The 22151-nt window shown below is 45.0% G+C and overlaps 1 protein-coding gene across 8 annotated transcripts in view; it reads right to left on the bottom strand.

Moving 5' to 3' along the window:
* The window catches only part of APBB2 (amyloid beta precursor protein binding family B member 2), a 443058-nt gene that overhangs the window by 77196 nt on the left and 343711 nt on the right, over window positions 1-22151 (bottom strand). For all 8 annotated transcript variants that reach the window (XM_049886955.1, XM_049886954.1, XM_049886956.1 and 5 more), the window contains 2 exons: window positions 4129-4275; window positions 7-134 (listed from right to left, as the gene is read on the bottom strand). In XM_049886955.1, coding sequence (XP_049742912.1) covers window positions 7-134; window positions 4129-4275 — 275 coding nt within the window. The remainder of the gene's footprint in view (window positions 1-6; window positions 135-4128; window positions 4276-22151) is intronic.

Raw genomic sequence — 22151 nt, 5'->3', positions numbered from 1 at the left:
ACTCACCGGCCGTTGTCGCGGCCCACACCCCACACGCGGATGCTCACGATGGGCTGTGAGTGGAGCACCGTACGGTCCATGGGGTCCACCAGGCTGAGCATGTCATTCTCCAGGATCAGGTACATGTCCTTCCCCTGGGATTCAATGAGAAAACATGCTGTCTTCCTCATGCAGTCTACAAAGCCTTACGATGTTTGCGGGTATCTAGGGGTGTCATTTCAACGATCAAAAGAAGTCACCTTTGGGTCTATATTTTGTTTTCCTAGGAGAGAAACATTCTCTCCTGACTAAAATATTCATAAATCTGTCATATTCCCTACACATACCAATTTCCTTCTCCCTCTCCAGGTTCTCTGAAATGTGTCCCTTGCCAGCTTTCTAGTCGGCTCTTATTTTTAATTATTTACATTTCTGAATTTTTATTCTAAGATAAAAAGCTAATGACAGGTTCCCTGGTGACATCTGGTATTTTACTAACCCCATGCACAGTGTACCCCTCAGTAACCCCTCTCTCCCCATGCCTCCCTCTCTGGCCAGACCCACACCTATGTCTGTGTCATCTCAACTTTTGCAGCACTTCATATTTGTGTGACTTGCCTGGCAAACAGCAGGCAAAGCTTCATGATGTTCCTTAGTACTGTCGACAGCTAACATTTATGTGACCATTTATTATATACTAGATATTATGCTACCTGCTTAAGGTGTCCATAAAATCGCTCAACATGAGAGCTCAGTTTGTTATTATCTCCATTTTACAGATGGGGAAACTGAGGCTCAAAGGTTAAATAATTTGATCCAGGCCTGTGATACCTTTAGCTACACACGTGCTCTAGTAATACCAATAAAAGGGAGCACCCAGGTCTTTCATTTCTTGCATCGCTATTCAGGTTTTCATGCTGTGGTGTCCTGTCTCCCTACATAAGCTGGCTCCTGAAGGCAAGGACATTATTCAACTTTATCCCCCAACCGCAACTGCACAGGCATAATATTAAGAAACCATTCAACATGTGCTGTATGACTGAAGGGCTGTCTCTCATGAAGGTGACTTGTAGTCCAGAAGCTGTGGAATTGAAGCTGGGAGGTCTAGCTGGGCAGGAACAGGAAGGCTTTTTGGTGGGTCTTCAAATCCCAGGGTGGGGCAGATAACTGCTCTTTGGCAGAGTCTTTGAGAAGGATGTTTTAGGTTCCCTTCAAAGGTTCTCAGGAGCCCTGGTGGTATAATGGTTAAGTGCTCAGCTGCTAACCCAAGGGTCAGTGGTTCAAACCTATCAGCCACTCTGTGGGAGAAAGACGTGGCAGTCTGCTTCCCTGAAGATTTACAGCTTTGGAAACCCTATAGGGTAGTTCTACTCTGTCCTCTGTGGTCGCTATGAGTCGGAACCTACTTGATGGCAATGGGTTTTCAAAGGCTCTAGGAGTGAATGCAGCCCTGATGTTTATGGGTGGTAGAGATAGGTATGTCAGAGTCTCTGTGGTGAACAGTTAAGCTGTGGCTTAAACCTAGCCTTCAGCTGAAATCCAGGATGGTCTAAAATCTTCCCAAAGGGCAGGAGAGCCACTTACAGATTAAAAGCACTGGTAGAAAATACTTATTCAGAGTGTTGTAGCTGAACAGACTGCACAGGGCCTGGAGCAAGAGCTTGCACAGAGCTTCAGACCTATGGTGCCTCCAAATGGCTTTGTGGAGGAAGTGCAGCTCACTCCACTTGCTTCAGGCAGGCCCTGTGTCTGTGGACACCCTGGGCAAAGTCAACTCTCAGTTAGCCCACCTACAGATTAATCATGATTGAGGTGCAGGTTTTGGGAAGGACTCAGGTTCCCAGCACCTCACAGAGGCTGGGGAACTGGTCAGTAGCTAAGCAATGGTTAGCAAAGCCAAGGACAGAAGCCCAACTACAGTGGTGGGCTGCAGCCCTCCACTCCATACTTCAGTGAAAGGCTGGGCTCCTTGATCTTTAGTTGAGGCTGCCACATCAGCAGGACAATCACTGAGCCCTGGAGAGCTAGGGCACCTGACAGCTGTGCAGAACCCAGGTCAGCTGCGACAACTGAGATCTCCTGGAGATTTTCGGTGCCTCTTCTTCTCCTCACTCTTTGCCCCTTCCCACCATTGACTGTAGCCTAAAAGAGATCTTCAGGCAGACCCATAGTGAGCAGCCCCCAGTACAGCTCCTGACTCCATTCCGTGTGGCTGTTTTCTGTGGCAAACACCTTGCAGGTACTAACAAACTCTGAAAGGCTTCATTTTGGCTGCTGCCATCGTCTAATATGCTAAATGTGCTTTGCAGGATGTGGCTCACAGTGAGGTTAAGTCCTACCCTTCCTGAGCTGGTAACGCATCTCTTTTGGGCTGATACAGCTTAGAAACCACAGCTGGTCCTTCTGAAGGTGACAGAGGCCATCTTTGCTGCCTAACTCTACTGATAATGTCTGCATTATTGAAGGGAGCCAGCGACAACGAGTAGCTTGTAATTTAACACAAGAACGGCTGGCTGAGTGTGAAGTTTCCCTGAATGGGGACAAATTATGGCTTCTGCCAAGTTGGTTTAGCAAGCTCACGTTCTTCCCATGTGACCCTTTCAATTTCTTCATCCACACACAGCGGCTCTAGGTTGAACATCCCAAAGCCTTGCTAATTGGTTTCCTTACCCAAACAGCTAATGCTTATGCAGAAGTCAACTATAGCCGAGACATTCAGCTGAAAGTCATGACTTCATTTTCAGTCAGTCAATCAACAAACATTTAAGGAGTTGTGCTATGCATGGTGGAGCGTACCACAAAGTCACAGTTCACAAGCCTAAGCATTCTTGAGCTATGCTTTGTATATAAGCTATGAACTAGGAACACTGCCTAGAAGAATTTTGGTTTCAGAAGTAGAGGAAACTGGTAAGAAAAACAGGAACAGCTTAGGGGGATCATTAGGAGGGAAGGCATAGCAGAGCTCCAGGAATTGCTGCCCCCTTCCTAGCTCTCTCTCCGCTGTTGGAATCCCATCAGTTAGAGATTCCTTTAGAATCTTAATGATCTCTTCTAAAAAGGCAAATAGATGGTGGTAGACATTAGTCATTCACACATCAGTAAAAATTACACCAACCTTCCTTCTAAATCCTAGTTGAGATTTGTTCCTTTGGAAGAAGACTATTTTGACTGAAGAAGAGAGAAGTGGATCATTTGCGGGGGGAAGGATAACCCTGGGTATTTGGGCAAGGGATAGAGGTACTTTCTCCTCTCTCCCCATGCATGGGATCCAAAAGTCTGGTTGAGAATGTAGTTTGGCACAATTTTAATAAGGTAGACAGGCTTCCACCCTGGGAAGCCTTGGCAACCTACCTCCTATTATGACAGCGCTGCTAGGATAAAATATGAGTGGCATTTCCAAGCAACCCAACAACCCAATAAAAAAAGCATTGCTTCCAATGCTCTGTTACCTGGAGATGGATGGAGTGGAGCATGTCTACGCAGTCAGCAGTATTCTGAGATGCTCCTTGGTATGCTTATATCTACAGGCCTCAGCACACAGGGAAAAGCTGCTTTCCCCAGTTGATGTAATTTTCAAGTTTGGTATTGTTTACTTATCACTTCCCTTTCTGAAATTATCCCAAATAGCGTTTCAAAATGGAATTCCTCCATTGAAGAGACAGACTATGGAGGTAACAATATTGCAACCCACATATAACATGGATCTTTAGATTGTAAGTAGAGTTTTATAGAAGGATAATTTGTCAACATCTTTGTGTGCATGTGTAGGGTCACGTTTCCCTTTGAGAACATACTAGCGCCGTGAGACTTTTTCCCTGAAAACTGCATATGCACTGGCACCCCTAATGGTCATGCAAGTTTAGGGTTTTCTGAGTCCTTGAAGCCCGTCCAGGGATCCACTGGGGAATATGGAGATATAAAGTCAAGAACCTGTCATTCAGACAGGGTGCTGGTCCTTTCTGGGATCTGGTGGTGCCAACGGAAAAATCACAGGAGTGCACCATGGCTACAATCCCTGCCCTTACAGGAAAACACACCTGATAAACACCTCCAGGGCCCCACAGGGCCATGCCTCACAGAGCTGTGGGGGTTCGTGAAACACAAGGGGAAGAAAACAAAGTCTGTCATTTATTTACATGCATCACTTACCTCTCCCCAAATGCCGACTGTATCTCGGATGTCGTTTTTGCAGTAAGAAAGCTGCCTGATGCAGTTGTTGACAGCAACACTGCTTTTACCAGGGGCGAGGTCCTCCTCTGCCATCTCCACCCACCCCAGGGAGCGCACGGCAAAACACTGGAAGACAAAGTCAGAGAACTTGAATGACTTACTGGCCGCAGGTCAGTCCAGACCAACTGATACTACTAAACTCCTCAGGCAATTAGAAGGTATTCTTAATGCATCTAAAATTACCACATAATGTTCCACCATCTGATTTAGTTAACAAATCCTCTAAGGTTGGAAAGTTGTCGTGACTATTTCTTGCTATTAAAAAAATGCAATGATGAGTATATTCTTGCCTAGCTTTTTTTTCTGTGTTCAGATTTTTTTTTCCTTAGAAAAGATTACTAGAAGTCGAATTATAGGGCTAAGAAACCTGTCTTAGTCATCTAGTGCTGCTACAACAGAAATACCACAAATGGACGGCTTTAACGAAGGGAAATTTATTTCTTCATGGTGAAGTAGGCTCAAAGTCCAAATTCAGGGCATCAGCTCCAGGGGAAGGCTTTCCTCTCTGTTGGCCTTCTCATCAGTCTTCCCCTGGACTAGGAGCTTCTCTGCACAGGGACCGCGGGACGGGCTCTGCTCCTGGCGCTGTTTTCTTGGTGGTATGAGGTCCCCTGTCTTGCTGCTCTCTTCTCTCTTTCATATCTCAAAAGACATTGCCTTAAGACAAAATCCAATCTTGTAGATTGAGTCCTGCCTCACTAACACAACTGCTGCCCATCCTCCCTCATTAACATCATAGAGGCAGGACTTAAAACATACATGAAAATTACACAATACTAGGAATCACGGCCCACCCAAACTGATACACACGTTTTTGGGGGGACAAAATTCAATCCATGACACACCGAAACTAAACCCACTGCCTTCGAGTCGATTATAACTCATAGCGACCCTACAGGATAGAGCAGAACTGCCCCATAGGGTTTCCAAGGCTGTAAATCTTTATGGAAGCAGACTGCCACATCTTTGTCCTGCAGAGCAGCTGTTGGATTCAAACTGCTGACCTTTCGGTTAGCAGCTAAGCACTTAACCACTGTGCCACCAGGGCTCCTCATAGGGCTAACGGATATAAAAATTTCTGAGCTCCTGTTCCCTCTTATAACCAAACCAAAAACAAACCCACTGCTGTTGAGTCGATTCCGACTCATAGAGACCCTATGGGACACAGTAGAACTGCCCCATAGGGTTTCCAAGGAGCAGCTGGTGGATTTGATCTGCTAACCTTTTGGTTAACAACCGAACTTTAAACCATTATGCTACCTCTTATAAGGCAGTTTTTTATAGTCAGAAATACAACCCCATGAGATTGGTTACTTGGTAAGAATGGAGGAGGGAGAAAGAATTAAATACACATTAGTTATTTGTTTCTAACAGCAATGAAGCAAAATGTATTCTCTAATATCCAGAAAGAAATAGAGACGGGAGGTAGGGACCCTCTCTCATGGTAACAATAGGTTCCTCTGGCATGTGTTATTAGCACCAAATGCTGAAAAGCTGTGGAATGGGATTTGTGAGACACTAAAGCACAAACACCAATTATCCTTTTATTATTTAGAAGTCTTATTTGAGATCATGCCCCTTGTTTTCCTTTCAAAAAGTTCTGTTGTTTGGTTTTATTTGTCTACTTTAAAAAGTACTGTGTGCTTATTATAGCAAGCAAACAATCCAAAGATATAAAGAAAAAAATTCATGGCGCATGTGAGAACTGTAGCATGTGCCCCGCTACTGATCGCCAGGGCCTCTGGGCTGCTGGCTGCCTGAGCTGGGGTCCCTCATCCCCCCTGCAGCCCAGGTTCCCTTCCAAGTTATGTAGTCAGCTAAAGAGGATACAGCTCAGGAGACAGGGGCAGACAAGGAGCCAGACTTCCATGGGAACGACGAGACCAACCCTCAAAGAGCATCTTGTAAGGAATCAAAAGCAAACTGTCCTAAATTCACCACATCCCATCTAGTCCAATCTTCCCCGTTCCAGCCTCCATGACCAGGCTGGGCCCTCCTTCCCAAATTGCTAATTATACTTTCTCATGGGAAAAAGCACCAAAATACCAAAGACAAAGGCCTGGGATAGCCATTCCATGGAAGCCACCCTCATGTTCTAGAGTGGAAGGCTGAGAAACCAACTAAAGCAGAACAGCTGACACGCATACATACGGTGCCTTTTACAAATAAACCAAGAACAGAAAGGAGTCCTTGCAACAGCTGCGAGTGCTCCCCAGAACCAGGTGTCCAGGTGATGGGTTCTAAGGAATGGCTTCACATTTCATTTGCACGTGCGTACATGCTGCTGAGAAATTCCTTGCTGGGGAAGAGAAAGCCATGGCACAAAGGCTGGTGGCCAATTTGGGAATGGCTGTTAAACACCAGCTAAGCTGTTTCTTAGCTGGCTGGCCTGCTCCTTCTGCAGCTCTGCTTCCTTAGTTTACAGACTGTCATGAATTGTGTTCCCCAAAAATGTGTATATCAATCTGGCTGGGCCATGATTCCTGGTATTGTGTGACAGTCCACCATTCTGTCATCTGAAGTGATTTTCCTGTGTGTTGTAAATCCTGCCTCTATGACATTATTGAGGGGGGATGGGTGACAGATGGTGTTGGTGAGGCAGGACTCAATCTATGGAGCTGGATTATGTTTTGAGCTGTTTCTTTTGGAGTGTAAAAGAGAGAAGTGAGCAGAGAGACAAGGGAACCTCGTATCACCAAGAAAGCAGAGCGGGAAGCAGAGCACATCCTTTGGACCCAGGGTCCCTATGAGGAGAAGCTCCTTGTCCAGTAGAAGACTGATGGAGAATAAACTTGTTAAAGCCATCCACTTGTGGTATTTCTGTTACAGCAGCACTAGATGACTAAGACACAGACCAAAGTGAGTTTTCTGCAGGTGGATATGTCAGATTTGTCCCAGGTGTACACCACCATACATCTTCACTGTTTTATTACAACTCACGACTTCATGGGTCTGGGCCCCTAGGAACCCTTTCTCCACTATTGCCCCATGGAGACTGGGTAGATCACTAACCTCCCTCCCTTGTTGGTTCCCAACACAGCCCCCAGTCAGTAAAACCACAATGTCACAGCCTACCCTCCTGCCTGCCATTTCAAGAGTATTTCCTACCACCTCCAGTGCGCCCCCTACTGCTACCTCAGAAAAGAAATAGAAACTCTCGATTTAGGGAACATTTAGATTATCTCAGCCTAGTTTAATAGCAGAAACCCTGGTGGCATAGTGGTCAAGTGCTACAACTGCTAACCAAAGGGTCGGCAATTCGAATCCGCCAGGCACTCCTTGGAAACTCTATGGGGCAGTTCTACTCTGTCCTCTAGGGTTGCTATGAGTTGGAATAGACTCGACGGCACTGGGTTTGGTTTGGTTTGGTTTGGTTTAATAGCAGAAAATAGGAACAGCATAATTGCTTCATCGGACAGTAAACAAGGTATTGTTCAAACGTTCAAACATTTTAACTCATTTAATCCTTACATCAATCCCTTGAGGTAGACCACTATATTTTTATACAAATAACGCACTCTCATGTTCTGTTTACCAGCCGCCACCACCCCCACGAATTTCGTAAACTCGCTATGCTAATTTTTTTTTTTTTTTTTTTTAACAGCAACGACTTTGTGAAGAGATCTTACATATAAAAAACAAAACATTGCCTGATCTTGCGCCATCCTCACAATCTTCGGTGTTGGAATCCATTGTTGTCATCGCCATGTCAATGTATCTCATGAAGAGTTTCCCGTTTTCACTGACTCTCTGTTTTACCAAATGTGATGTCCTTTTCTAGTGATTGGTCTCTCCTGGTGATGTGTCCAAAGTAAGCATGACAAAGTCTTGCCATCCTCACTTCTAAAAAGCCTTCTGGCTGTACTTCTCCAAAATTGACTTGTTCACCCTTCTGGCAGTCCATGGTATATTCAATATTATAAGACACTAATACTGCTGTACGAAAAAAACCCAAACCCGTTGCCTTCGAGTCAATTCTGACTCATAGCGATCCTAGAGTGGGATGGTCAGATACCCTTAGGACTAGGCACCAGGAACACATTTTCTGTCTCTAGCTGCCTACTACAAAATCCTATAATCTGTCAATACTCAGAAGAATTCATTAACAAACAACGAAGAAGGTAAAAAGGACACTGGCTGCTTTTATTCCTCCGAGTCCAAGAACACATGAATTTCAGTCTTAACAAGCTCACTAAAAATCAAAAGTATCTCCCTTGATTAAGAAATGAAAACCAGCCAGCACCACCACAGCACATCAAACACACGGCTTTGACACTGATAAAAAGAAAATAAGAACTCTGAATACATTCTCATAATGAATTTATTTTAAAACAGTTTTTTCCTTGGGCAATCCTGCTGTGTGTTTTTTTTTTTTAATTTCTAATCTGAAAAGCTTCACCATCATCCATGTGGCCAAAGGAAAAGGAAATTGGTGTGTGGGGAGCAGACACAGCTTCCTTCCAACGGAGCCGCAAGGAGCAACCTGCACTGTTTGGTGCCTCCCCCCTGTGGCCAGGAATGTCTACAAACACCAGCATTTTTCCTTGAACTCAGGAAATAATGGTACTTGGTGTAATCAGCTCTGAGAATAAACACTCATTTCAGAGTATAGGAAGAGCTCAAAATGTTTAACCAAATCATCTGCCTTTTAAATGCTTCGTCCAAATTTTGAGAAAAAAACAAAAACAAAAACATTTACACTTGGATTGATATTCATTCTTTAATAGCTCTTTAACAAATGAGCAAAAACAGTAACAGTTCAGAATATGGACTCTGTCACCAGGTGGATGTGGATTTAAGTCTCAGCTTTGCTACTTACGAGCGTTGACCTCTAAGCCTCAGTTTCCTCACTATGTTCCTAGTATAGCAGTATTCACAGCACTGCTCAACATGGTGGCTAGCATAAGTAAAGACTAAATATGTTTATTATCACTATTGTTATGATACATTTTAACTATTTTCTATTCGTAAATCTTGAAGATTTCTCTAGTTTAATAGATTCCAGTCAAAGCTAACATGTGAAGGAGCTATACCACGGTACATGCAAACCACATAGACTATAATACATGCAAACAGAAGGCTCTGCTTAAACACAGATTGCTGGGCCCTTCCCCAGAGTTTCTGACTCAGTAGGTCTCGGCATGGCCCAGGAATGTGCATGTCTACCAGTTCCCAGCTGATGCTGATGCTGATGTTGTGGGTCTGGGGCCCACACGCTGAGAACCACTGCTACAGATGGATGGCCCTTTTTCTTACCCAAAGTTATGTTGTTCCTAAGACAGGCCCTGCAAGTAAAATCTGCGTGTAAATTCTAGGACAGCCATTTGATATTTGTGCTCTTAGGGAGTTCCTTAACCTCTGCGTGCCTCAGTTTCCTCATATGTAAAATGTAGATACTATAAATACCTATCTCATAACAACCTATCACATGTTGTGAGCATTAGCTGGGCTACATTACAGTTTGCTGCTGCTCCTGCTGCTGTCAGCTGTTGTGGGATCGGTGCGTGGCTGAACTAGGACTGCAGCTTTGGCCTGGGCTTCCTATTCTCCCACCTGTTCTCTTCCCCTACACTGCAATCATGTTATCGTACCTTGTACTACAGAAACACATCCTATTTGCAAATTCTATTTCTTTGAGTCCTGTATTACAGACATATGACTAGAGAGAACTTCCTCCCAAAACATGTGCAGTGGGGTTGTTATTGCTGCTAGCTGCCGTCAAGTTGGTGCTGACTTACTGCCACCCCATGCACAATGGAACATGATCGGTAGCAGATCAGACTGTTGTGACCCATAGGGTTTTCTGATTTTCAGAAGTAGATTTCCAGGCCTTTCTTCCTATTCTGTCTTAGCCTGGAAGATTCACTGAACCCTGTTCAGCATCAGAGCACCACACAAGCCTCCACTGAGAGATGGGTGGTGGCTAAGCATGGGGTGCACTGGGGTTGTTATTGCTGTTAGGTGCTGTCCAGTTGGATCTGACTCATAACAACCCTATATACTAAGAATGAAACATTGCCCAGTCCTGCGCCATGCAGTCACTATATCGATCCATCTTGTGGAGGGTCTTCCTCTTTTCCACTGACCCTCTACTTCACAAGCATGATGTCCTTCTCCAGGGACTGGTTCATTCTGATAACATGTCCAAAGTACTTGAGACAAAGTCTCGCCATCCTCCCTTCTAAGGAGCATTCTGGCTGTATTTCCTCCATGACAGGTTTGTTCATCCTTCTGGCAGTCCGTGGTATATTCAATATTCTTCACCAACACCATAATTCAAAGGCACCAATTCTTCTTTGGTCTTCCTTATTCATCGTCCAGCTTTGCCATGCACGTGAAGCTATTGAAAATACCACGGCTTGGGTCAGGCGCACCTTAGTTGCTTTTTAACACTTTAAAGAGATCTTTTGCAGCAGATTTGCCTAATACAATGCATCGTTTGATTTACTGACTGCTGCTTCCATGGGCATTAATTGTGGATCCAAGTACAATGAAATCCTCGACAACTTCAATCTTTTCTCCATTTACCATGATGTTGCTTATTGGTCCAGTTGTGAGGATTTAGGGTAGGATACAGTATAGAACCTTGGTTTTTATGATCTGACTATCCTGAGTTTGAATCCCTGTACCCCAATCAGCAGGTGTTCAGCTCCCATTAACCTAAGTTTACTCACTTGAAAAATGAGAATACTACCAGGCACCCTGAACTGCAAGGGATCCCAAAAGAAATGAAGAAGACAAAGCCACTCGCACACTGTTCACTTCCTTTCTTTCTCTCTGGTGCCTGAAGACTCTGTCATTTCATTCTTTGTTTCCCCATAGCCTTCCATTTTTCCTTACCCCACCTAAATTTCTAGGTCTCTGTCTTTTTCCTTCCCCTGAGCCTTAACAGGGCAAGCAAGGTGAGAGCATGATGGCAGAAAACTGGGGGATCTCCTCCCTGGACATGTGGTGGGGATAGGGATGGGGGGAGGGAAACACCAGGGAACTGGAGCCACGGAGGAGGATGATCTAGGGCCTTGCTTCCAGATTGGCGTGCCAGCCTCAGTGTATGGTGCCAAGGGAAATGGTGGTTAAACGAGATAACATTCATAAAAGAGCAGGACCAACACCCAGGGCACAGTCAATGCTTATAATTGTTGAGGGATAATGACGAAAAGGTAAATGATACTAGAATCGATAAAAACACTAAATTACAGATATTAAAAACCTAAGCAAGTATACAGAGATAAGCTTAGGGGACACTGAACTTTCACTAAGGGTGACGGAATAATCTGGGAACAGATAAGGGTGATGACTGAACAACATGATGGACACAATTAATGTCAATGTCATCTAATAGTACATGTGAAGCCTGCTGAAATGTCAAAATGTTTTGTATACAGTAAAACCTACGAAAGCTGAAACCTGTGTAAGGCGGAAACTTGCCAGAGAAGGAAAGCTCATATACTTTCCATTAAAACGAGTGACAGAAAACTCGCAAGACTGCACCCCGTCGAGGTCAGAAAACTTCTAAGAGCTTAAAAAACAAGGCAGTCCCATTGAGTTCCAGCTCTCACAGGTTTTACTGTATATTTACCACAAAACAAAACCCCAAATTTGATCCAGCTCTATAAATGTAATCCTAATTAACACTAATTTAATCCTAATTATCATTCATAATCCTAATTACCCTGCTGTAACATAATAACAACTGTGTATTCAAGTCAATAAACATTTACTGAGTGCCCATTACGTCCTGGAGACATACAGAGAGGAGTCACATACAGTTCTTATTCTCAAGCAGTTTAGAACAGAGTAGACGCACAGCAGAAATCTATAACATTGCAACATGAAATAAATGTACACAGAGGCACCAGCATGTGTAGGATGCTCTTGGGAGCAAGAGGTTTTGAATGCAGAGAGGGAATTACGGACTGCTTCCTGAGTACTACATGCCGGAGCCCTGGTGGCATGGTGGTTAAGAGCTTGGTTGCTAACCAAACGGTCAGCAGTTTGAATTCACCAGCTGCTCCTTGGAAACCCTATGCGGCAGTTCTATTCTGTCCTATTGGGTAGCTAAAAGTCAGAATCAACTTGGTGGCAGCAGGTTTGGTTTTTTGAACACTATGTGCCAGGTAATATCTCTGATAACAGGCCGGCAGCCAGCTATGTCAATCCTGTTTTGTTTTTCTAACTACTGGTTGAGCATCACTAAGGATGTACCTTGGGTGGTCTGGGGAAGGGAGGGAGCCATGAGGCCTGACAAGGAGGTAGGGGGTGCTCTGTCTTCTTTGAAAGGGCAGGCTCCATCTCAGCAGTCCACCTCAGGGCTCTTAACCAAGAGTCCACAGACCTAGGAGATCCATAGATGGGCTTTAGAAAGTTCTAAATTCCCTAAAAATGCCCCAAATTGTGCGTGTGTTTGTATAGTATGAAGAGAGATCCAGAGCTTTCAACAGGAAAACCTTACTAGTTGACATTACAGTAGTTCTTTTTAGAGAAAGGGATGAGGAAAATGGCTGAATGGCTCTATGTAAGTAATGATCAGGAATTTAGAAGTGGACAAAAGAGATGGGTATGAAAGGAAAATAGAGGGAGAGAGAACGGGCTGCATAACACCCAGAGGGAGGAGCCAGAGCCTGAGCTGGCAGGCATGCATGAAGGACTTGCAAAGAAGAGGGAGGTCAGTACCAAATTTCTAAAAAAATGTTTTGTTTTGTTTGTTTTTCAGTGCAATGTAACTTCCCTCTGTGTTACCCTTGATGCTCCAGCAAAAATCTGTTACAAAGAGATGGCCGATAATTTTTTTTTTTTGGGGGGGGTGATTAAAGGAGAAAGGGTGTATCTGTCCCCTGGGGTCATGTTTGGCAGAGAAAAGGAAACAAGCAAAATCTCAGAGCAGAGAATAAGAATTCAACAAAAGAGAAAAATAAGCCCCGGATTTGACAGAACTGTGGGGAGGACATACAGAATTTCATGGGACGTAAGATTTTAGCCCCGTCTACCCTAGATCCTAAGAGCAGTGATACCAGCTGCTGCTTGAGGTACATGGGGAACTGCTTTATGGAGACTTTTCAAATCTGTGCCCTTAGAGTCAGACGAGTAAAGATTCATGTATTCTTGCTATGGGAGCTCCTGGATGGTGCAAATGGTTAACCACTTGGCTACTAACTGAAAGGTTGGAAGTTCAAATCTACCCACAGGTTCCTTAGAAGAAAGGCCTGATGTTCTACTTCCAAAAAATCAGCTGCTGAAAACCCTATGGAGCACAATTCTACTCTGACACACATGTGGTCACCATGAGTCAGCATCAACTCGATGGCAACCGGTTTGATTTATTCTTGCTCTGTGTGAATACAAAGAAGGACCTTTTTAATACTTAAAAAGCCCACAATATAATATCCTTTTTAGTTTCATATCGATGGCCAGAATAATGTAGTATTTTAGGGTAAAACATTCGTTATATTCGGTATTTATGTCCTGTGATCTTTCACTAAGGATAACAATCAAGACTTAAGCACTATCCCCGGCCTTTTCATTTCCAACGGTTACTGTGGGCATTAGAGACTGAGCAATGAACCTGAGTCTGCCCAGAGGCCAGACAGTGTCTTTTGACCGTCCAGGTTTAGCTGAACAATAAAGCAGTCAGTGAGTAAAGGGCTGTGACCTAAAATGACTTTCGCAGAATTTGTTCTAAAAATGGGCGGGCTTTTTCAGGTTCACAACGTCTGCCTTGGATGTCACCTTCATAACAGGGAAGTCTTCAGTAAATTGGCGCTTGTGGTCATTACATGCAGAAACAAATGACTGTCATTATGGGCAGTTTTAAACAAAATTCGGCTTTATCTGTTATTGCTTTGCAAAACTGGAACACTTTCTAAATTCAGCATCGCAGTGAGTTCTGCCCGAGAGGCGTCTGGGGACTCTCTGGAGCAGCGCCTGACCTAGTTGAGGAACCCAATGGATTACTTAGTGTGACAATGACCTCGGCGGCCAGGGAGGGCCCACAGAGCATTTCTACACTGACCCCAATGAGCTCTTCATGGCTTCCTGCTGTTTGTCCCACACTGTCTACGACATGGTGAGCATTTGGGCAGAAAACAAGATGCCTGGCCCTTTGGAGCCCTGGACCCACCAGTGCCATTTACTTAACTTTCCCCCTTTCAATGTTTTAGAGCAAGACAATCCTACTGGAAAGTACACCCTATGCTGACATCTGTCAGGCCCTTCTACAAAGAGGGTGGTCATAGTAACCACAGCTAACATTCAGGGTAGCCCTGGTGGTGCAACAATTAAGCACTAGGCTGCTAACCAAAAGGTTGGTGGTTTGAACCCCACCCCCAACAGCACTGCTGGAGGAAGACCTGGCAATCTCCTTCATAAAGATTAAACCAAACCAAATTTGCTGCCGTTGAGTCAATTCTGACTCATAGTGACCCTATAGGAAAGAGTAGAGCTGCCCCAGAGGGCTTCCATGGCTGTAATCTCTACGGACGCAGACTGCCACATCTTCCTCCCAAAGAGTGGCTGGTGGGTTTGAACTGCTGACCTTTTCGTTAGCAGCTGAGCATGTATGTACTGCACTACCTCACTTCATAAAGTGGGCTCCTCACTTCATAAAGATTACAGCCTAGGAAACCCTATGGGGCAGTTCTATTCTGTGGCATGGGGTCATGATGAGTTGGAATGACTCGACGGCCCCCAACAACAACAATTTTAATTCTCACAGCCAAGTGAAAGAGGTCATCCCCCCATTTTGTGAGAAGGGAAGCAGATTCCTAAAGGAGCCCTGGAAAGTTTCTCAAGGTTTCATAAAACATTTTGAAAAATCTAAACGTGGTATACTGTGGTAGTCACACTTAGTCCTAACACATTTGTGAATGTGGTGCACAGGGAAAGACTGAAAAGTACCAGGCATGAGTGTTACACACATGAACTTATTACGAGTTTGTATATATGTAAATGTATATGTGAATTTCACCATAAATTGGAATTGATTTGATGGCAAGCAACAACATGTATAGTTATGTATGTATATGTGCGACGCACTCAGCCTGATACTTTTTTTTTTAACATATCTTATTTAATCTATTTAATTCATATGGAAGCATACGAGGTAGATATTATCATTCCCATTATACAGATGAGGAAACTGAGACACAAGGTAGAGTGAATATAAACTTAAGTTCACCAGCTTGCACATGGTAGAGCTGGCATTCAAACCCAAATTTAGGTACTGACAAGTTCCTGTCATCATGCCATGATGCCTCCTGGGACTGGCAACAATGCTGGCTTTCCTGAAGGAGAGAAAGAGCCAGGCATGCCCCACTCCACACCTAGAATCTCAGAGAAGACCTAGGAATCTCAGAGACCTAAGAACCCCTTACCTGACATTCATGTGCATGAGTACATGTGTACACACACACACACAAACATACACACACACTCTTTCTCTCTCTCAAGTACCCAACAGCTAGACCAGGCTGATACCAGACATCAGGGAGACCTTGGTTCCATTCTAAAGTGGTCCCAGCAAATTCAAGGTCAGGGTACACTGAAGAGAAGAAAGCCTGCTGCCATCGAGGTGATTCCGACTCACAGCGACCCTACAGGACAGAGTAGAACTGCCCCATAGGGTTTCCAAGGAGTGCCTGGTGGATTCAAACTGCCAAGCTCTTGGTTAGCTGCTGACCTCTTAACCTTGAATAGGAAATGAGTTTAGATTTAGAGCTTCAGGCTGCCCCTGAGAGTTCTCAGAGGTATAGCAGGGCCTGCTGGGGGAGCCTTCAGCACAGGCACTTACTCCTCAGTCTGAGGTGGTTTGGCTGCCCTTGTGCATACTGACCACCAGAGGGCGCCATCACGACCTTGCCTGCACTTTCCCTTTCTCCCTCTCCCTATCTTTGGTGTTCCATTCCTGCAGGTAAGGAGTCCCTATGGATACAAAGGAAATATAACTGCAACCAACTGCCTGTTGACTGTGACCTCCTCTCTCCCAGCCATAGCACTGATTTTCACATTGTGCTCTGGGGAGACACAGGACTGTTAGGCTGAGGGACAATCTGCAGGAGCCATGGGGCAGCCCTCTGGAGGGTATGAGGGTATTGAAGGCCTCTGGGCTGCTTAGTCAGTGCATCCCTGCTCCGTGATGTTCCCATACCACATTTCCATCTGCAATTTCCCTTGCAGAAAAGGGCTTCTGCTGTTAAAGAAAAGCCAGAGCTCCACGGCAATGACAAGTCATCTACAATGCACGGTCCAGAGCGACCCTCGTTAATCTGCTGAGTGGGCCGAGTCATCACCACAACATGAGCATTTATATTAAATTAAAAAATGAAAACCAGAATATCAATTTATTAATTTACAGAGAGAAATGCAAGTATCAGTCTGACTGAGTGCTCGTGTGGGCTAATAAGACGATTCGTTCTCTGGAGGAAACCCACTCCAACTTTTAATCACTAGCACACTGCAGGCTGATGAGTAATGATGCAGACAGGAGAGCCTGTTTCAACATCTTAGTGGCCTGGATACTCCAGGAGCCCAGCTGGTAATTCCACAAGGAGATTCTTCACTCATGCTGGAGACAGGTCTCCAGTTGTGATTTAGTACACAAAGGGTTAATCGTATTATCCATTTCCTGCCCAGGAACAAGAACGGCGTTATGAGGCCAATTTTTATCAGTGGTAAAAGTTGAGTAGAGGTGGAGTCCGTCAAAAGACTTAGTCCAGTATTTCTAGAATGTCACTTGACAAATTAGACATGTATACACATATTTAAACATAAACTTGTAGGAATATCACATTAGACATATTCACATATAATCATCATCATCATCTTGTTGCTGTTAGTTGCCTTTGAGTTGGCTCCAACTCAGGGCAATCTTATGTGTAATAGAACAAAACATTGCCCGGTCCCGTGCCATCTTCACATTCTGGTATGATTGAGCCCACTGTTGCAGCCACCATGTTCATCTATCTCTTGGACGGCTTCCCTAGTTTTCGCTGACCCTCTACTTTACCAAACAGATCATAATGCAGAGGTCCCCAGGCTGCAGAAAATTCTACTACAGTTTGCTTGGTCAGCCTCACAATTTTTGCACCAGAATTCCAGCCCCATTGCTTGGCCAGCCTTGCAATTTGCATATCAGAATCCAGCCCCTTTGCTCAGCTGGCCTTGTGATTTTTGCATTAAAATTTCAGTTCCTTTGCTTGGCCAGCCTTGCAATTTTGCATTAAAATTGCAGTTCCATTGCTTGGCCTGCACTGTGAAAATCCTGGTGCCTGCACGGTATGATTAAAAATGTTGCTGACGTAACTTGTATGAACTCCCTACTTGTAAATCTCTTAAAAATAACTTTTCCCCTCGCCCTCTTGGAGCAGTCTTGGTGGCAACAGCCCCGACTGCTGCCTTTCCTTGCGCGACAAAATGAAGGTACCTTTCCACTCTCCTGGAAACCCTGGTGGCATAGTGGTTAAGTGCTATGGCTGCTAACCAAAAGGTTGGCAGTTCGAATCCGCCAGTCGCTCCTTGGAAACTCTACGGGGCAGTTCTACTCAGTTCTATAGGGTCGCTATGAGTAGGAATCGACTCGATGGCAGTGGGTTTTTTTTTTTTTGGTGTTCCACTCTCTCACCTTGGTTTCTCATTTATTGGCCAATACAAGTCATGCTAAGCAAAACCTGGGGTTTCCATCCAGCAACAATCACACCAGCAGTGGCCATTTATTGAATGCTTCCTGTATGCTGAGTGTACTACATGCAAAAGTAAGAGTCTGGACTTAGTGGGCAAAGCAAGAAGGAGGGCACTGACATTGTCACTTTCCAAATGCTACAAACTTTATGTATTAATGCACCCAGTCCTCACGCCAACCCTACAAAGTAGGTGTGATAGTTCTCATTTTATAAATGAGAAACTGAGGTTTGGAGAGCTTAAGCAACTTGCCCAAGGTCACATAGTAAATAAGCGGCAGAGCCAGAATTTGTCCTGAGGGTTTAATCCTAGGGTAGATTATTGTCTTGATTTCACAGAAGAGGAGACCAGCTCAGTAAAGTTCAGTAAAGTGACCTAGCAGCAAAGCAAAAGGGAGTCCTAACCCTAGTCTTTTTTTTTTTTGTAAAAAATATATTGTCACGGATTGAAGTGTGTCCTCCAAAAATATCTGTCAACTTGGCTAGGCCCCGATTCCTAGTATTGTAGGATTGTCCACCATTTTGTGATTTTCCTGTATGTTGTAAATCCTGTCACTATGATGTAATGAGATGGATTAGTGGCAGTTACATTGATTAGATCTACAAGATTAGATAGTGTCTTAAGTCAATCTCTTTTGAGACACAAAAAACAGAAGTGAGCTGAGAGGCAGGGGACTTCACACCACCAAGAAAGCAGCACCAGGAGCACAGCGCATCCTTTGGACCCGAGATTCCTGTGCTGAGAAGCTCCTAGACCAGGGGAAGACTGATGACAAGGACCTTCCTCCAGAGCCAACAGAGAAAGCCTTCCACTGGAGCCAGCACCCTGAATTCGGACTTCTAGGCTACTGGACTGTGACAGATTAAAATTCTCTTTGTTAAAACCATCCACTTTTGTGGTATTTCTGTTATAGCAGCATCAGATGACCAAGATAGAACTTGGTATCAGGACTGGGGTGCTACTCTAACAGATACTCAAAATGTGGAAGTGGTTTTGAAACTGTGAATGAACAGAGGACCTGCAGCAGCAGAGGACTGGCAGCAGCAGAGAAGCAGCAGCAGCAGAATGAGGAGACCAGTGCCAGACACTGCTAGAGCCAACCCACAGAGCTAGTGCCAACCCACAGAGCAAGAGAGCTGAATGCCTTTGTGCAGGAGGCTTCCTGGCTGGCGGGGGTGCAGGGGGGTTGGTTCCTCTGGGCACTTATCAGTGGAGCTGGGCTTGCTGACTCACGGAGCAAGAGAGCTGAGTGCCTTCTGGCCGAAGTTTACTGGTGGAGTAGGTGCCTCCAGACACTTAACAGTGGAACTACAGAGCTTTGGAACACTTGCCGCAGTAGGGCAGATGCGGGTGTGAGGCCCGAGGGCCGTGAGGCCAAGGAACCAGGGAGCAAAGTTGAAGAGACAAGGAACACAAGAAGCCAAGCTGCCTCAGTCTCAAAAGGTATGGCCAGGACCTCTGGAGCTTCAAAGGGTGGAGCCATGACCTCTGGTGTTTCTAAGGGTGGAGTTGCCACTCAGATGGACTAGAAGAATGGTGCGCCTAAAGCTGAGGAAGCAGAGTTGTCGTCCCAGTGAGCCTGGAAGGTGGAGCTGAAGCCCAGGGCTGAGGGCCTCCACTCAGAATCCAGAGAGTGTAGCCAATACCTACAGTCCAGAGGGCAGGGCCATTGTATAAATGGTCTCAGAGAACAGATGATTATTTCCAAAGCTTGGAGGGCTGATGTAATATATTCTGCTGACTTGCTTGGTGCCTGTTGTGCCATGGTACTTCGGAAGCAGATAGCTTATATTCTAGATTTCACAGATAAACAGGAATTTTTAGATTTTGAACTTGGAATTGAATTAAGACTTTTGCTATGATATGATGGGGTATGTTTTACATGTGGCAAGGACATGAATTTGGGGGGCTAAAGGGTGGAATATCATGGATTGAATTGTGTCCTCCAAAAATATCTGCCAAATTGGCTAGGTCCTGATTCCCAGTATTGTGTGATTGTCCACCACTTTATGTGATTTTCCTACATGTTGTAAATCCAATCACTATGATGTAATGAAATGGATTAGTGGCAGTTATATTGATGAGATCTACAAGATGAGATAGTGTCTTAAGCCAATCTCTTTTGAGATATAAAAGAGAGAAGCGAGCCAGGAGACATGGGGGCCTCATACCAGCAAGAAGGCAGCACCGGGAGCAGAACATGTCCTTTGGTTCCTGTTCCGAGAAGCTCCTAGACCAGGGAAAGACTGATGACAAGAAACTTCCTTCAGAGCCAACAAAAAAAGCCTTCCACTGGAGCTGGTGCCCTGAATTCGGACTTCTAGCCTACTGGACTGTGAGAGAATAAACTTCTCTTTGTTAAAGCCATCCACTTGTGGTAATTTTGTTACAGCAGCACTAGATAACTAAGACATATATATAATATTTGCCAATTTAACATTTTTCATGTGTACAATTTAGTGACATCAATTACATTAATAATGTTGTGCAACCATCCCCAATGTCCATTGCCAAAATTTCCATCACCATAACCAGAAACGCAATACTTCCTAAATAATGACTTCCCTCTTCCTCCTCCCTCCTAACCCCCTAATAAAGTAACCACTAATAAAGTTTGGTCTCTGTACATTTGCCTTCTCTAGATATCTCAAGTAACTAACCCTAGTCTTGATGCCACCATCCTTTCCTCTACATCGGTTGTTCTATAAGCAGGGGCACTCAAGCCACAGGAGGCTCCTTGAGGTCAGGCCTGTTCTGTGGACCTCTGTATGCCCAGCACCCAAACCAGGGCTCAGCACATACTACGTGCTCAACAGATACTTGTCAGATGAAGATACCTGATTGCAAGACAGATTGTGGGCTCATGGTAAGAGTGGATCAGACCTGGTTTGGAATCCTGGACCACCACTTCCTAGCTGTGTCCTCGTCAAGTTAATCATCCTCAGTATCCTCATCTCCCTCACTGGAGGGATAACACTGCCCTTGCAGGCACTGGTGAAGATTCAAGGGAATGTGTGCTGAGCCCTGGCAGAGAGCCTGGCCCAGGCCACGGGAAGCAGCTGTTTCTACTATAGCAGGAATGTCTATAGGATAGTCTGGGCTCTGAAGCCAAACGCCCAGGTTTGAATCCCAGTTCCCCGCTTAGTAGCTGCGTAACTCAGGGCAAGTTATTGATCCTTCCTGTGCCTCAGCTTCCTAATGTGTAAAACACAGACAATAGTAGTATTTATGTCCTAAGGAATGTTGGGATCAATAAATAGTATTGTACAAGTAACATGCTTAGGACAGCAGGTGGTAGATGGTAAGTGTTCAATATGTGTTAGCTATTATTATTATTAGTTCCAAATTATCAACAAATCCTGATCTAAGCCATCCGAATGATATACAAATCATAAAAAAAAATCCATCTAGCCAGTAATGGGACCTAGGGTTGGATATCAGGTCCAACTCCATATGTCCACACTGTATGACCAGAGGGCCACTCCCTCCCTCTTCCTCAGGCCAGCTCAGTGGTGGGCACTGGCATCTTCCAAATGGTGGGCTTATCCCTGCCCAGTGCCCAATCCAGTCCTTACCAGGCATATCATGGGCCTCATCTTCACTAGGTGGTGGAACTTCGAAACAGGCCTGCAGACCAGGGCCCACATTTAAGGATCCTGAGACACCTGGACAGAGAAGCATCCTGAGCCCTTGCTGTCTTGACAGTTCTTGTATCTGGGCTTCTAGGCCTTAATTCCTGATCGCACTGCAGGCACTGAGCTGGACCCAGAGTCTGTCCCCGGAGACTGGCCTCTAAGCAGAGCTTTGTGCTAATTCCCTCTCTAGTGACCAGCAGGATCTAGACAACTCATTGTCACGATGTCACCTCCCTCTGCCCCAAACCTGATTCCGAGTTTCATCACTACTGAGACACTCATGCTACAGGGGCTTACCCATCATATGAACCCTCTGATGCAATAGGCCCACAGGCCCTTGGAGAGCAGGATTTGGACTATTCCTGCACTCATCTCTGCAAAAGGACACGTAGGAGACCGGGTTTGGTTCTGGGCCAACCCACCTCATGTGTAGTCACTATCTGTCTCAGTGGAGGCTTGGGTGTTGCTATGATGCTGGACAGGTTTCAGCAGGGCTTCCAGGCTAAAGTGAACTGGGAAGAAAGGCCTGGAGATCTACGTCCATTGAAAACCCCGTGGATCACAACAGTCCAATCCCCAACAGAGCATGGGGACGGCACAGGACCAGGCAACATTTCGTTCCCATTGTACATGGCG

Source organism: Elephas maximus, chromosome 5 (assembly GCF_024166365.1).
Source record: "Elephas maximus indicus isolate mEleMax1 chromosome 5, mEleMax1 primary haplotype, whole genome shotgun sequence".
In the NCBI taxonomy this organism is placed as follows: Eukaryota; Metazoa; Chordata; class Mammalia; order Proboscidea; family Elephantidae; genus Elephas; species Elephas maximus.
This window is presented reverse-complemented; position numbering and strand designations above follow the sequence as displayed.